The 17,140-nt window shown below is 42.0% G+C and overlaps 1 protein-coding gene across 1 annotated transcript; it reads left to right on the top strand.

The window, feature by feature from the left end:
- Nucleotides 1–2,919: 2,919 nt before the first annotated feature.
- Nucleotides 2,920–16,882, top strand: slc25a15b (solute carrier family 25 member 15b). Its single transcript, XM_039004881.1, has 8 exons — nucleotides 2,920–2,990; nucleotides 3,845–3,974; nucleotides 6,006–6,117; nucleotides 11,560–11,706; nucleotides 11,819–11,956; nucleotides 15,527–15,702; nucleotides 15,968–16,126; nucleotides 16,458–16,882. The coding sequence occupies exons 2-8, from the start codon at nucleotides 3,920–3,922 to the stop codon at nucleotides 16,577–16,579; spliced, it is 909 nt and encodes a 302-aa protein (XP_038860809.1). The 5' UTR covers nucleotides 2,920–2,990; nucleotides 3,845–3,919; the 3' UTR covers nucleotides 16,580–16,882.
- The last annotated feature ends 258 nt before the right edge of the window (nucleotides 16,883–17,140 follow it).

Genomic DNA, 17,140 nt, shown 5'->3' with positions numbered 1-17,140 from the left:
GGGCGGCTCTGGCAACTCCTGACTGCGGGCGGCTCTGGCAACTCCTGACTGGCGGCGGCTCTGGCAACTCCTGACTGGCGTCGTTTGCCCTGAGAATCCTACCAGAGATGGAAAGAGTGGATTCCTCCATTGTGGCCGACCCATATATTGTGTTGGGCTGGGTAAAGGACAAACTGGGAATGATTACATCTGTGAAAGTTTCTAGGAGTGGAATTGTTTAGATTTTTTTTTGTGTATCCGCCTCCCAGAGGAAGCGGACGCTTCGAATCACGCAGCTTGGGGCTCAACCTGTGGTGTGCTTTGCTTTCTGTAGCAGGGCGCCTCAAAAAGTGGTGATCAGGGGGGTAGCGTTGAGTGTAGAGGTGGATCAAATTAAAGGAAAATTCCTAGTGTTTGTGACGCCTGCCGTTTGATGAGACAATGGCGAGACAGAATACCCTGTCTGTCTTGTTGAGCTTTGACACAGAGTTTCTTCCTAATAAGGTAAGTTTGGGTTATAATTGCTATTCTGTGAGGGCCTATGTTCTGAACCCGCTTCAGTGCTTTAGGTGCCAAGGATTCGGACATGTTGCAGCAGTGTGTAGAAGGGAGATCCCACCATGTGAGAAATGTGTAGGGGGGAATAGTCAGAGGGAGTGTACAGTTGGGATAGAGAAAGCACTGTGTGTCAACGATGGGGGTGCCCATACAAGCTGGGTATCCAAAGTGCCCTGTGTGAGAGAGACAGGTTGAGATTGCCAGAGTTCGAGAGGGGCAGAAAGTTTCCTATTTTGAGGCAGTGAAGAGAGTAGAGGAGAGCCAAGGGTGAGTGAGTCGACTGGGAGCCCCCAAGTGAGTAGGCCTGAAAAGAGAGAGCTAGAGAGGATGCGTTTTAGTAAGGTTGGATTTATTGCGTTTACAGCCATGGTAATCAACTGCACTGCACTGATAGAGTGGAAATCACAGAAGATAGATGTGGTAGTTGCTGCAGCAGAGAAACATTTGTGTGTGAGAGATTCTAGTCTAGAAGATCTACAGGAAGTTTTGAGAGAAGGGGTTCCATCCTTCCAGGTCGACGGTCTGGTGTAGGATAATTTAGGGCCAAGTAGTGGGATGGGGTGGTGGGTTTTTGGGGATAGTGTATAGGTGCAGGGTTAGTGCAATTTAGGTTTTTCCCATTCCCTTTTCCCTTTATTTTTTGGTTTTGTCATAATGTGGAATGCACATTCCGAACTGAGAAAGGCAGTAATACACCAAAAAGTGTCTAGTCTGGCGGAAATTCACAATAAGAAGAAGAAGAAATTCCATTGGACAATGAATGAAGGAACGTACAACGCCCCACCCAGCATGCTGCATCACGCAATCCCTTCTCAAGGTCAGGGTATGAGTCGAAACCTGCTTATTTTTCAGTGGAGTGTATTCACGAATGCCAAGGGAAGCCAGGCTTCCCCAAATAGTTGAGGAGGAAAAAAATATATATTTATCTTTCATCTCTCCGTGTTTTCATAATTTTCCTTCAATTCTCAAGAGGCTGAATGTATCTCACCGGAGAAAGTTTCAGAGCGTGCGAAACAGCGCCCCTCTGTCTCTGTAAGTGTAGTCTATCTATCTGATGCTGTCTGGTTAAAAAGAGTATGACATTGTTCCCGCCCATAGCTTTGAATGCAGGGGAAGTCAGTGAGCATTTGGCCTCCCTTGATAAAAAAAAAGTCTAAAATAATAGCCAATCAGTGTTGCGCTAAACTGAGTGAGCTCAACTGTGAATGGTCCTGGTGCACCAAAAATAAGTGTCAAGGGAAGCCAGTTTGGATTTGGCTTCACTCCTATCACATCACATTGAGAGCATAGAAACAACTTGAATTGTTGCATCTCTTTGTGTTGTTGTCCTAGCCAAAATTGTCCCTTTCCTAAATTAGCCATGGATAGAGATGGGATTTGGACTAATGGTTTTACTTAATTCTCTGTACTGGCTAATGGTTATAATGGCGATTCTGATCCGAACATAAATGCATACACTGTGCCCCTGGCCTGAAAGGAGGAACGTTCAATATGTAGTTAGATGTAGAAGGCTAATGTTAACTAGCTAATGTTACCCATGACAGGAAGTTAGGCTAGCGAGCAAGCATTTTAGCCAGGTAGCCTAGAACAACAAAAAATTAAAGTGTGTACTGTATGACAGAGTCTTAGACTGCTTCGTCAACATAAAAAAGAAGAGGTGTTGCATTGGTGATTGCATTGGTGTTTCTACCCAATAGGGTGAGTCAACATGTTTTTTCTACTTGCACGCACACACACACACAGAAATCAGAACCATGGACAGCCACATCATATTTAGCTTACATTGTTTGGACTAAATTGTTTTTGATATATTTTGTTGTCATTGTATTAGGCTGGTGAAATAGTGCTGGAATAGAGCATGCAGCTCCTGTTTTCTTTGTGACTTGCGGTAACTCTCCTGGTTCTAATCAATAGTTATTTAGTAGTCAGAAAATGTCAGAAACATTAACTTGATTGACCATGCTGTAGGTCATGTAACTGTTTGTTACATTCAATATGCTTTGTGGACTTTACCTGACAGAGGTTGCTCTCCGGTGGCTGCAATGTCAAACAAGCCCAATGTCCATGCTAAAATGGGTTATAGCCATGAGTCCTCTATGTATATCTATCTATATGACTACAGGCACAACTCCCATAAATAGTTTTTTTCAAAGTTGCCGAAATGCGAAATCCGTCCACTTATATCAGTGTATTGGTAACAACCATTACGAAACTTCTATTCGATCAAATAAACCTCACGTAGAAAATTATCAATTACAATTTTTGTTGACCAAACTTGACACATTGACCTCCATACAAAAATGACTCACTTCGTGGCGTTATTTTCGTGGACAGATTTTGGGCGGAGTAAAGCTATATCTCGCTTCGCCTCTTCCTCTCTGGCGAAACCCACGTTTGAATGAGATGGCCTTGGATGCTGTGTCTCTAGCAACCTGTTATACGTAGCATCAAAGGTAAGTCAGAATGGAGAGTAGTGTTCTATATGAAGCTAAATAAATGTAGAGAACTTGAATGAACCCTTCCTTTAGCAGTATAGGTAGCTAGCTAGCTAGCTTACATCATCGCCGTAAATATGTAGCTACTGCTAAGCTAGCTACCGTTTGTCCTTACATTCGATGCATTGCCAGCTGTTAATGTTGTAGCTTGCTTAGCCAGACACCCGAGTCATTTTCACCATTCTTGTTCAGATCGCAAACTAACTTTTGAAATGCCAACATGATAGCCATAATGCACTGTACAACAGGAGTGAATATATGGCTTATGGTGTCAGACTCGGCGCACGCGAGAGCGGTTTTCACAGTTAATACCGTATTCATTTATATACACAATCTATGGTTTCCACACCGGGCGGTGTGGTATGTGCTGAGCGTGACAGTCGCCTTCTCTGGCTCCTTGAACTTTCGCACCAGTTTCTGCTTCGAATGAAAAGTGATCACAGACTAGCAAATTGAGACTTGCATTGGAATTGTGAATGGACAGCTATTTAGAATTTATTCACTGTATTAGAGTTACATGTGAACAATAGAGGAACTGTGATTTACTGCCTCACTTGTCGTGGGAAAAACAACTACCAAGGTGAAATGGAGTGACATTTTTGTCAATGTTTATTAAGGTGCGATATATATACTGTAGCTTAAATAAGAATTTGTTCTTAACTGACTTGCCTAGTTATTTATCGTTTTTCTACTGTACCCATTGATCTTATTTCCCTGATGTTTATGGTGAGTGATAACTGGTTTAACATGTAATAGTATCTTCGTCGTTTTTTTTGTACAGCGAGTATTTACTGTATATGGTTGTTTCACAGATTGGCATTGCAGTAGGAGCTGTACCCATAATAAAGGAGGAACCCTTCTACAGGTAGTTCCAGATCTCCATCGCAATGGCCCCACACCCAGTGATGCAGGCCATCATTGACCTCTCAGCTGGAGCTATAGGTAAAGTAACAGTTGCAAAGCACAGTTTTGGGGCTGCCCAAATTATTATTTTGTGTTTTTGCCCCTAATGGGGCAGAGAGAAAAACGTGCAGTTTCATAGCTAATCTCGTGCTATTTTAACATTTTTGCCATGAGGCTGAGAGAAAATGTAGCTGTTTTAGAGCTCTGGTATTCTTGCAACTAGCTGGAACTCCATCGGACACGATAAAAGGCATTTAAATTGTACAATTATTGTCCAACAAGTGTTTAAAGGCCTTGATTGTTTAATTCTAACATGAAATTATTCAAACTTAATATCCATTATTGCCCGTTTTCTTGAATGTTAAGCACTTTTTTGGAGTGTTTGAAATTGGGATCCTTTGCTCTGGACAAGGACATTTCCAGGCATAGAGCTGACATGGGAATAACATAATATTGAAAGTATATAGAAAATTCCAAAACAATTTATTTCTTATAAAATTCCCCTAAATATACATTTTTAAACTCAAATAATGCAAAACAATTACATTCTACTATTGAAAAATAAAAGTTTCCCTGCTGGAGAAGGACTGTTTTAAGAATCCCTGAGCTAATTTCCTGCTATTGCAAACATTTTGACATGAGGTGTTCCAGGTTTAGAGCTAATTTCCTGTCATCCCAAACCATTTTTGTCCACGTTCAAAGCTCGTGGGCCCCCGCCTTGTGGGGGCTGCAGGGGTGTGTGCTACGCCAGTGTAAAGTAACAACATTATACTGTAACATCAATATGAATATCCTAGTCCCAGGTCTGTTTGGGCTGTATGGCCAATAAAGAAGAATGTTGGGGTCCCTTTGAATAAAACGCATCACACACTTAAAAAAAGAAAGGGCAAACTCTGTGCACAGCAGTGTGTCTAGTTCGGGGTGCTGGTTTGGCACAAACAACTAGTATTCAAACATTATTTGATATAAAAAAGCTTTTGTATGAAAACTAGCCTAGTTTATAAAAGGAAGTAAGAGAACCACACACGAGAAAAGACAGATGACGTGACCTTTGTTCTATTCATGAATTTTTTTATTTTGCAGTGATAAACACATGCAAAATAAGAAATAAACTAAAGTCAACGTTTGTCGCCTGTCTTTTTAAAGGGAAAATCTGCAGTTACTATTCATTTTTACTTAAATGTATATTTACCCATTGATTCTTGAAGAATGTAACTTATAAATGCCTCGCGAGCTTAGTTCAACTGTTGTACCCCATCAGAACCCCAGAAATAAACTTGTTTTACTCCACTGTTTGTAAACAAACACCGTATATAGCCTCAAAACAGGATTAAAAAAATATAATTTTGATATCATGGATGGTCAGTCCTTGCATCCATAGCCTCATCCCTCAGCTTTGTTATTGTTTCCACTGCAGCTTGCCCCTTTTTAAGTGTTTGGTTTTTGAATACTTATCACACACTGTTGCAAACCCTTATTACTTACACTTATTTGCACACCAGTGGTCTGGGTGGCCAAGATGGAGATTAAATATCTCGACATTTGACTATTTGTGTAACTACATCTGAGTAAATGTTCTTCAGAGCTTTGACCTACTAACTATTGTAATGTAATAGCAGTAGCAACGCTAAAAGATGTCCATTGTTCAGAGTCCTCACCTGATCTAGCAGGACACTGAGTGCTGACTATTGCCTTCCCCCAGCCTGGCCCTTTGTGTTTCCAATGGCTGTGATCACTGTCACACAGACACTATCACAAAGCTCACTCTACAGATCCTTATCTCTGTGTAAAATGTGGGGGAGGGTAAGCGCTGAATCAGGACGAGTGGTGTATTTTTACAGCAATTACAACACTCGTAAGATACACCACTAAAGAAGTAAGATTTCCTTGTAACTATGCATGATGAAAGATGACCCACACTTCTCTTTGTAATCATAAGGTTCAGGTTTTGTGTCACTGGCTTAAGTAGCCTGGTCCCAGATCTAATTGTGCTGTCTTGTCAACTCCTATGGTCATAATGTGTGATGGCTCCTTTTAACTGTCCCCACTCCACACCCATCCCCTACCCAGGAGGTACAGCATGTGTGCTGAGCGGTCAGCCCCTGGACACAGCCAAGGTGAAGATGCAGACTTTTCCCTCCTTGTACCGAGGCTTTGTCCACTGCTTCTCCTCCATATACAAGTATGTAGCTTTGTCTGAGGCTCCTGCCCTATGGGACATTCTGGCTATCTCCTGTTTCTGTAGCATGAGGCAGCTTAATGTATAAGTACACCCCCTGGACAGGACGCTAGTCTATCACAGGTCCACGTTAAAGTACAGTGCATTTGGAAAGTATTCAGACCCCTTGACTTTTTCAACATTTTATGTTACAGCCTTATTCTAAAATATATATATTTTTTAAGTCCTCATCAATCTACACACAATATTTAAAAAAAATCTTAAACATACCTTATTTACATAAGTATTCATACCCTATGCTATGAGGCTCATAAATTGAGTTCAGGTGTATCCTGTTCCCATTGATCATCCTTGATGTTTCTTCAATTTGATTGGAGTCCATCTTTTGTAAATTCAATTGATTGGACTTGATTTGGAAAGGTACCCCACCTAAGGTCCCACAATTGACGGTGCATGTCAGAGCAAAAACCAAGCCAAAGACCAAGCCATGAGGTTCAAAGAATTGTCCATAGAGCTCTGAGACAGGATTGTGTCGAGGCACAGATCTGGGATAAGGTACCAAAACCTTTCTGCAGCATTGAAGGTTCCCAAAAACAAATGGAAGAAGTTTGGAACCATCAAGACTTCCTAGAGCTGGCCACCCGGCCAAACTGAGCAATCGGGGGCGAAGGGCCTTGGTCAGGGAGGTAACCAAGAACCCAATGGTCACTCTGACAGAGCTCCCGAGTTCCTCTGTGGAGATGGGAGATCCTTCCAGACGGACAACCATCTCTGCAGCACTTCACCAATCAGGCCTTTATGGTAGAGTGGCCAGACAGTACTCAGCACTTTGTTGAAGCACCTTTTGGCAGCGATTACAGCCTAGAGTCTTCTTGGGTGTGACGCTACAAGCTTTGCACCCCTATATTTGGGGAGTTTCTCCCTTCTCTGCAGATCCCCTCAAGCTCTGTCCGGTTGGATGGGAAGCATCGCTGCACAGCTATTTTAAGAGCTCTCCAGATGTTTGATCGTGTTCAAGTCCGGGCTCTGGCTGGTCCACTCAAGGACATTCAGAGACTTGTCCCGAAGCCAGTCCTGCGTTGTCTTGGCTGTGTGCTTAGGGTCGATGTCCTGTTGGAAGGTGAGGTCCTAAGCGATCTGGAGCAGGTTTTCATCAAGGATCGCTCTGTACTTTGCTTCATTAATCTTTCCTTCGATCCTGACTCAATAGGTCCACAGACGACGCAATCGCAACCACACTGCACACTGCCCTAACCCATCTGGACAAGAGGAATACCTATGTGAGAATGCTGTTCATCGACTACAGCTCAGCATTTAACACCATAGTACCCTCCTAACTCGTCATCAAGCTCGAGACCCTGGGTCTCGACCCCGCCCTGTGCAACTGGGTACTAGACTTCCTGACGGGCCGCCCCCAGGTGGTGAGGGTAGGTAACATCTCCACCCCGCTGATCCTCAACACTGGGGCCCCACAAGGGTGCGTTCTGAGCCCTCTCCTGTACTCCCTGTTCACCCACGACTGCGTGGCCATGCACGCCTCCAACTCAATCATCAAGTTTGCGGACGACACTACAATGGTAGGCTTGAATACCAACAACGACGAGACGGCCTACAGGGAGGAGGTGAGGGCCCTCGGAGTGTGGTGTCAGGAAAATAACCTCACACTCAACGTCAACAAAACAAAGGAGATGTTCGTGGACTTAGGAAACAGCAGAGGGAGCACCCCCCTATCCACATCGACGGGACAGTAGTGGAGAGGGTAGTAAGTCACGGACAAACTGAATTGGTCCACCCACACAGACAGCGTTGTGAAGAAGGCGCAGCAGCGCCTCTTCAACCTCAGGAGGCTGAAGAAATTTGGCTTGTCACCAAAAGCACTCACAAACTTCTACAGATGCACAATCGAGAGCATCCTGTCGGGCTGTATCACCGCCTGGTACGGTAACTGCTCCGCCCGCAACCGTAAGGCTCTCCAGAGGGTAGTGAGGTCTGCACAACGCATCACCGGGGCAAACTATCTGCCCTCCAGGACACCTACACCACCCGATGTCACAGCAAGGCCATAAAGATCATCAAGGACAACAACCACCCGAGCCACTGCCTGTTCACCCCGCTATCATCCAGAAGGCGAGGTCAGTACAGGTGCATCAAAGCAGGGACCGAGAGACTGAAAAACAGCTTCTATCTCAAGGCCATCAGACTGTTAAACAGCCACCACTAACATTTAGTGGCCGCTGCCAACATACTGACTCAACTCCAGCCACTTTAATAATGGGAATTGATGGAAATGTATGTAAAAATGTATCACTAGCACCTTAATATAATGTTTACATACCCTACATTACTCATCTCATATGTATATGTATATACTAGAGGTCGACCGATTAATCGGAATGGCCGATTTCGAGTTTTCATAACAATCGGAAGTCGGTATTTTTGGGCGCCTATTTATTTATTTATTTATTTATTTTTTACACCTTTATTTAATCTTTATTTAACTAGGCAAGTCGGTTAAGAACACATTCTTATTTTCAATGACGGCCTAGGAACGTTCTGCCTCAGATTTTTTACCTTGTCAGCTCGGGGGATCCAATCTTGCAACCTTACAGTTAACTAGTCCAATGCTCTAACACCTGATTACATTGCACTCCATGAGGAGCCTGCCTGTTAGCGAATGCAGTAAGCTAAGGTAAGTTGCTAGCTAGCATTAAACGTATCTTATAAAAAACAATCAATCAATGACTGTCATTACTCCAATGTGTAATTAACCATAAACATCAATGCCTTTCTTAAACTCAATACACAAGTATATATTTTTAAACCTGCATATTTAGCTAAAAGAAATCCAGGTTAGCAGGCAGTATTAACCAGGTGAAATTGTGTCATTTCTCTTGCGTTCATTGCACGCAGAGTCAGGGTATATGCAACAGTTTGGGCCGCCTGGCTCTTTGCGAACTAATTTGCCAGAATCTTACGTAATTATGACAACATTGAAGGTTGTGCAATGTAACAGGAATATTTAGACTCATGGATGCCACCCGTTAGATAAAATACGGAACGGAATAAACGTTTTGTTTTCGAGGTGATATTTTCCGGATTTGTCAAAGGTATATGGTTTAGAGAGAAATAGTCGACGCGTTATAATTCCTGTAATAACTTGCGGCTGAATTTGAAAGGGGTTCCTTCGTTATTTTACCGTTCATGTCTTCCATAGAGAATGTCTTGATCTACTTCAAATAAGGTCTGTGTTTCGTGCAGGCTTAAACCGCCTCGGCGTTTTGATACCCGTGTAAATATCACTAGGATAAGGTAACGTTTGTCAACATATTTTCATAAATCCACTCTACAATTTTTTTTTTATCTTCACTTATATTTAGCCAATATTGATCAGAGTTACCTTGTCCTATGGATATCTACACAGTTATAAAATTGGCACGGTGATGTAAGCCTACACGAAACACAGACTTTATTTTAAGTGAATCTAAAAATATCCTATGGAATAAATGAAGGAACCGCTTTTCAGCTTTTGCTAAAAGGTGTCATGGGAATTATGACTCGCGCTTTGGTTGTCAATTCTTACCATGCCCATTATTAAAATAGGATTTCCTGCATATAGAAATTAAAGTTTTTGTTTTCAACATTCATCACAGGTAACTTAAACTCTATTTTTATTCAAACAGTTGAGAGTATTTGTCTCCTAAGCAGACTCTTCAGTATCATTGTCACTTCAGAGCTGTGTGCGTGTGTGTGTATTTATGTATTATATTAAGTTAAAATAAAAGTGTTCATTGTTCATTCAGTATTGTTGCAATTGTCATTATTACAAAAATGTGTGTGTGTGTGTGTATGATATATATATATATTTTTTATTTTTATTTTTTTAAATAAATCGGCCGATTAATCGGTATCGGCTTTTTTTGTCCTCCAATAATCGGTATCGGCATTGAAAAATCATAATCGGTCGACCTCTAGTATATACTGTACTCTATTTCATCTACTGCATCTTGCCATCTTTATGTAATACATGTATCACTAGCCACTTTAAACTATGCCACTATGTTTATAGACCCTACATTACTCATCTCATATGTATATACTGTACTCTATACCATCTACTGCATCTTGCCTATGCCGTTCTGTACCATCACTCATTCATATCTTTATGTACATATTCTTTATCCCTTTACACGTGTGTGTATAAGGTAGTAGTTGTGGAATTGTTAGGTTAGATTACTCGTTGGTTATTACTGCATTGTCGGAACTAGAAGCACAAGCATTTCGCTACACTCGCATTAACATCTGCTAACCATGTGTATGTGACAAATAAAATTGGATTTGATTTGACTAGTCTCCCAGTCCCTGCCGCTGAAAAGCATCCTCACAGCATGATGCTGTCACCACCATGCTTCACCATAAGGATGGTGCCAGGTTTCTTCCAGACGTGACTCTTGGCATTCAGGCCAAAGAGTTCAATCTTGGTTTCATCAGACCAGAGAATCTTGTTTCTCATGGACAATCCTTTAGGTGCATTTTGGCAAACTCCAATTGGGCTGTCATGTGCCTTTTACTGAGAAGTGGCTTCCGTCTGGCCACTCTACCATAAAGGCCGGATTGGTGGAGTGCTGCAGAGATCGTTGTCCTTCAGTAAGGTTTTCCTATCTCCACTGAGGAACTCTGGAGCTCTGTCAGAATGACCATCGGGTTCTTGGTCACATCCCTGACCAAGGCCCATCTCCCCCGATTGCTCAGTTTGGCCGGGTGGCCAGCTCTAAGAAGCGTCTTGGGGGTTCCAAACTTCTTCAGTTTAAGAATGATGGAGGCTACTGTGTTCTTGGACCTTCAATGCTGCATTTATTTTTTTATTTTTTGTACCCTTCCCCAGATCTGTGCCTCGACACAATCCTTTCTCGGAGCTCTACGGACAATTCCTTCAACCTCATGGCTTGGTTTTTGCTCTGACATGCACTGTCAACTGTGGGACCTTATATAGACAGGTGTGTCCCTTTCCAAATTCTGTCCAATCAATTGAATTTACCACAGGTGGACTCCAATCAAGTTGTAGAAACATCTCAAGGATGACCAATGGAAACAGGATGCACCTGAACTCAATTTCGAGTCTCATAGCAAAGGGTCTGAATACTTAAACGGTAGGTCTTATTTTTAATAAATTTACAAAAAGGTATAACCTGTTTTTGCTTTTTTATTATAGGGTATTGTGTGTAGATTGTTACATTACAGCCTTACTATAAAATGGATAATCAATGTGGAAAAAGTCAAGGGGTCTGAATACTTTTCGAATGCAATGTATTTTGACTAATATGGATGACATTAAGTATTGTCTGCCTGTGGTTGTTTTATAGTGTTGTAAACTATTGTAAACAATATCTTGTAAATTTTTCTAATCTTGTGGAGTGCCACATTAATAAACTACTCTAAACTGTACAGACAGGTGGGTCTCCGAGGGCTCTACCAGGGTACCAGCCCAGCCCTGATGGCTAACATCGCTGAGAATTCTGTCCTCTTCATGAGCTATGGATTCTGCCAGGAGGTGGTTCGCACAATGGCAGGACTGGGAACTGAGGCTCCACTCAGGTAAGGAAAGATACTGGGATGTAGGCCTAATTAATGCTCGCTCTCTTTCAGTAGTAGGCATACCATCTCCTACTGTATGTTCTCTCTTTCTCTATATGTCTCTGTCTTTCAGTGACATGCAAAAAGCATGTGCTGGGTCGGTAGCATCCATCTTCTCCTCTCTGGTCCTGTGCCCCACTGAGCTGGTCAAGTGTCGTCTTCAAGCCATGTACGAGATGGAAGCGTCTGGCAAGATCGCAAAGGGCCAACAGTGAGTGTTTTAAAGGCCCAGTGCAGTCAACATTTTCCTGTGTTTTGTATCATATTGTATAACAGCTGATGAAACTAACACTGTAAAAGTGTAATTTCAGTGTTATTTCCTGATAGTTGCTGGTTGAAAATATAATCTACACAGGACCTTCTAATCAGCAGATTTTGCATGAGTGGAGCTTCGACAGGCGGTAAATTAGTTAATGTTAGACGTCGACCGATTAATCGGCATGGCCGATTTAATTAGGGCCGTTTTCATAACAATCGGTAATCGGCATTTTTGGACTCCGATTATGGCCGATTACATTGCATTCCACGAGGAGACTGCGTGGCAGGCTGACCACCTGTTATGCGAGTGCAGCAAGGAGCCAAGGTAATCTTAACATAATCACTAATTAAAACCTCTCTGGGATTACGTCGACAACAGCCAGTGAAATTGCAGGGCGCCAAATTCAAACAGAAATCTCATAATTAAAATTCCTCAAACATACAAGTATTATACACCATTTTAAAGATAAACTTCTTGTTAATCCAACCACCGTGTCCGATTTCAAAAAGGCTTTACGGCGAAAGCACACCATGCGATTATGTTAGGACAGCGCCTAGCCACAAATAATCATGCAGACATTTTCCAGCCAAGGAGAGGACTCACAAGTCAGAAATAGCGATTCAATTAATCACTAACCTTTGATCTTCATCTGGTGGCACTCCCAGGACTCCATGTTACACAATAAATGTTTGTTTTGTTTAATAAAGTCCCTCTTTATGTCCAAATACCTCAGTTTTGTTCGCGCGTTTAGTTCAGTAATCCAAAGGCACAAAGCGCGCTCACAACATCCAGATGAAAAGTCAAAAAAGTTCCATTAAAGTTCGTAGAAACATGTCAAACGATGTTTATAATCAATCCTTAGGATCTGTTTATCATAAATATTGAATAATATTTCAACCGGACAATACCGTTTTCATTAGAAAGGAAAGAGAACGAACGGTGTGCTCACGGCCATGCGCGATAAACAACTCATGGCTTTCAGCTGAGCCACTTGCTCTGAGTGGTCTTATTCGCTCCCCTTTCACAATAGAAGCCTGAAACAACTTCCAAAGACTGTTGACATCTACTGGAAGCCTTAGGAAGTGCAATCTGACCACAGACACTGGATACTGGATAGGCATTCACTTAAACTACAAACCTTAGAATTCCCACTTTCTGGTTGGATTTTTCTCAGGTTTTCACCTGCCATTTTAGTTCTGTTATACTCACAGACATTATTTTAACAGTTTTGGAAACTTTAGAGTGTTTTCTATCCAAATCTAGGATATGCATATCCTAGCTTCTGGGCCTGAGTAACAGGCAGTTTACTCTGGGCATGCTTTTCATCCAAACTTCCCAATGCTGCCCCCTATCCCAATGAAGCTAACTACACGTGGTTGATGATATTACTAGGTTAACTAGCTTGTCCTGCGTTGCATATAATCAATGCGGTGCCTGTTAATTTATCATTGAATCACAGCCTACTTCGCCAAACGGGTGATGTTTTAACAAAAGCGCATTTGCGAAAAAGCACAATCGTTGCACGAATGTACCTAATCATAAACATCAATGTCTTTCTTAAAATCAATACACAGAAGTATTTTTTTAAACATGCATATTTAGTTAAAGGAAATGTATGTTAGCAGACAATATTAACCGGGGAAATTGTGTCACTTCTCTTGCGTTCATTGCACACAGAGTCAGGGTATATGCAACAGTTTGGGCCGCCTGGCTTGTTGCAAACTAATTTGCCAGAATTTTATATAATTATAACATAACATTGAAGGTTGTGCAATGTAACAGCAATATTTAGACTTAGGGTTGCCACCCGTTCGATAAAATACGGAATGGTTCCGTATTTCGCAGAAAGAATAAACGTTTTGTTTTCGAAATTATAGTTTCCGGATTTGACCATATTAATGACCTAAGGCTCGTATTTCTGTTTATTATAATTAAGTCTATGATTTGATAGAGCAGTCTGACTGAGCGGTGGTAGGCAGCAGCACGCTTGTAAGCATTCATTCAAACTTTAGCAGCTCTTAGCAATGCTTGATCACAGCGTTGTTTATGACTACAAGCCTATCAACTCCTGAGATTAGGCTGGCAATACTAAAGTGCCTATTAGAACATCCAATAGTCAAAGGTATATGAAATACAAATAATATAGAGAAATAGTCGACGTGTCATAACTACAACCTAAAACTTCTTAACTGGGAATATTGAACCACCAGCTTTCATATGTTCTGATCAAGGAACTTGAACGTTAGCTTTTTTACATGACACATATTGCAATTTACTTCTCCAACACTGTTTTTGTATAATTTAAACCAATTTGAGCATGTTTCATTATTTATTTGAGACTAAATAGATTTTATTTATGTATTTTATTAAGTTAAAAATAAGTGTTCAATGTTCATTCAGTATTGTTGTAATTGTCATTATTACAAATACACTGCTCAAAAAAATAAAGGGAACACTTAAACAACACAATGTAACTCCAAGTCAATCACACTTCTGTGAAATCAAACTGTCCACTTAGGAAGCAACACTGATTGACAATCAATTTCACATGCTGTTGTGCAAATGGAATAGACAAAAGGTGGAAATTATAGGCAATTAGCAAGACACCCCCAAAAAAGGAGTGATTCTGCAGGTGGTGACCGCAGACCACTTCTCAGTTCCTATGCTTCCTGGCTGATGTTTTGGTCACTTTTGAATGCACATTTGTGGCCTGCTGGAGGTCCTCCAATAATCGGTATTGACAAATCATAATCGGCCGACTTCTAGTTAATAGACCAATAACAGAGTTCCAAACCTCTCTCCCGATGGGCGAGATCGTTTTGCATCACCTAGTGCTTCGGGAGGGCAGGGTTCGCACATTTTTAGACCTTTCCATTGGTCCTAAAGTGAAATCTCTACCCACCCGGGGCATCGAGCTATGCTAATGCAAAACAAACTCGCTCAGTAACAGCTAGTTTTCAGTTTTCCCCTCCCCGCTCAGACCACTCCAAGGCAGTCCTAGCAAAAATCTTGCTTGACTTTTTTTCTTTTTGACCATATTAATGGAAAACCATTACAGTAAGTTACTTAGTTGTTACCCAGAAATTATTTTATATTGATGTAAAAAAACGGCTGCGTTGGCCCTTTTTTAAAAGGATAGTCACATAATTGCTTACATTTTTCACTTAAGTTTTGCTATTTTAAAACCATTTTTCTTTTTTTTGCTGTTTTGTTTTGAGGGTTTCCAAGGTTGTGTAAACTATTGTTACAAAATGGCCATGTTTTGATTTTCATATTACCTCTTATTAATTAGCTTTTCTACCTCTGAACTGGAGGAGTGGTCCGGTGTGGTTGAGTTTGTAAAAGTGTAGCACTAACAGTGCCAAAGTTGTTGGTTCAATTCCCGCAGGGATCCCATACAATTTTTTTTTTTTAAGTATGCACTCACTGTTCTGTAAGTCACTTTCCATAAACGCGACTGCTAAATGGCATATACGAAGTGTATAAACTTCCCATGTTCTCCCTCTCTTTGTCTGCCTGCAGCACGGTGTGGTCGGTGGTGAAGTCAGTGATGAAGCAAAATGGTCCTACGGGGTTCTTCACAGGCCTGACCACAACCATCGCCAGAGAGGTGCCTGGGTACTTCTGCTTCTTCGGGGCCTACGAGCTCTGCCGAACCACGTTCGCTGACAACATGAAGTGCAGCAAGGAGGACATAGGTACTGTAGTGCTACTTCACTATTAAGGGATGGCAAGTAGCCTAGATGTTAGAGTCCTGGGCCTTCCCGGGGGGATGGGATGAAGGAGAATGCTTTTAAAGATGAATTGTGTAGCAATATACTTGATTGGGATTCCTTTTGGGATTATGTCGGAATTGGCCGATGTAAAGCAATCACCTTTTGTGCCAAACTCTTCCAAAACATTCAACCTAATTTGGTTAGTCTCCTGTGTTCCTGATGACTTGTGGCTATGTCTATGTTACAGGAGTGGCCCCTATTGTGTTCAGTGGGGGTTTCGGGGGTGCATGCCTGTGGCTGGTGGTCTACCCCTTTGACTGTGTCAAGTCTCGCATCCAGGTCATGTCAATGATGGGGCGCCAGGAAGGTTTCTTCAAGACCATGATGACCATCATGAGGACGGAAGGTAAGCGCTGTGTGGGATGTTTTATGGTTTTGAGCAACATTTTTAAACATGAATTGTAAAGAAAATTCCTACTTTCAAACATTATAGATAATTGATTTCCCCCCCCCAATTTTTTTTTTTTTTGAGATGCAGCGAGAACAAATTCTACATCTGTATGTGATGTGCTTGTGGGTGAGCAGTACCAGAGCAGTTGTTGAGCGATCGACCAAGCCAACATTCTGACTTTGAAAAAATCCGCTCTGTGCTTCAAGCAAGATGCATCACTCCTCTTACACGCTTTGTTGAGGACAATAGGAAATATGATCCTTTCTTGTCTTCCCCTTTTGTTTAGGTGTAAGGGCGCTCTATTCTGGTTTGACTCCCACCATGATCCGCACGTTCCCCGCCAACGGAGCCCTGTTCCTGGGGTACGAGGCCAGCCGTAAGTTCATGATGAAACAGTTTGACAGCTGACCTGGTCCTCCTCCGACAACGATGTCCCCCATCTCTTTTTTTGCCTTGTCATTTGTTCTGGTTAACCCTACTACGTTGTGTCGTTAACTTCCTACAACACTCCGAACTGGTTGAAATGACCTGATTTCAATGAGTTCTGGTTGTAAGTGGGTTGAGCTTTGCCCGCTGGGTTGGCCTTGGAACCCACACTCCTCAGAGTGAAGCATTGTGGCTAATATTATGTTTTTAGATACTTGACTTGAGTGTACAAAACATTAGGAACCTAATATTGAGTTGCATCCCCTTTTGCACTGAACAGCCTCAATTCGTTAGGGAATGCACTCTACAAGGTGTCAAAGCGTTCCACAGGGATGCTGGCCCATGTTGACTCCAATGCTTCCCACCGATGTGTCAATTGGCTGGATGTCCTTTGGGTGGTGGACCATTCTTGATACACACAGGAAACTGTTGCGCATGAAAAACCCAGCAGCATTGCTGTTCCTGACACACTTCAACCGGTGCGCCTGTCACCTACTACAGTACCATTCCCCGTTCAAAGGCACTTAAATCTTCTCTGAATGG

Source organism: Salvelinus namaycush, chromosome 12 (assembly GCF_016432855.1).
Source record: "Salvelinus namaycush isolate Seneca chromosome 12, SaNama_1.0, whole genome shotgun sequence".
Taxonomy (NCBI): Eukaryota; Metazoa; Chordata; class Actinopteri; order Salmoniformes; family Salmonidae; genus Salvelinus; species Salvelinus namaycush.
This window is presented reverse-complemented; position numbering and strand designations above follow the sequence as displayed.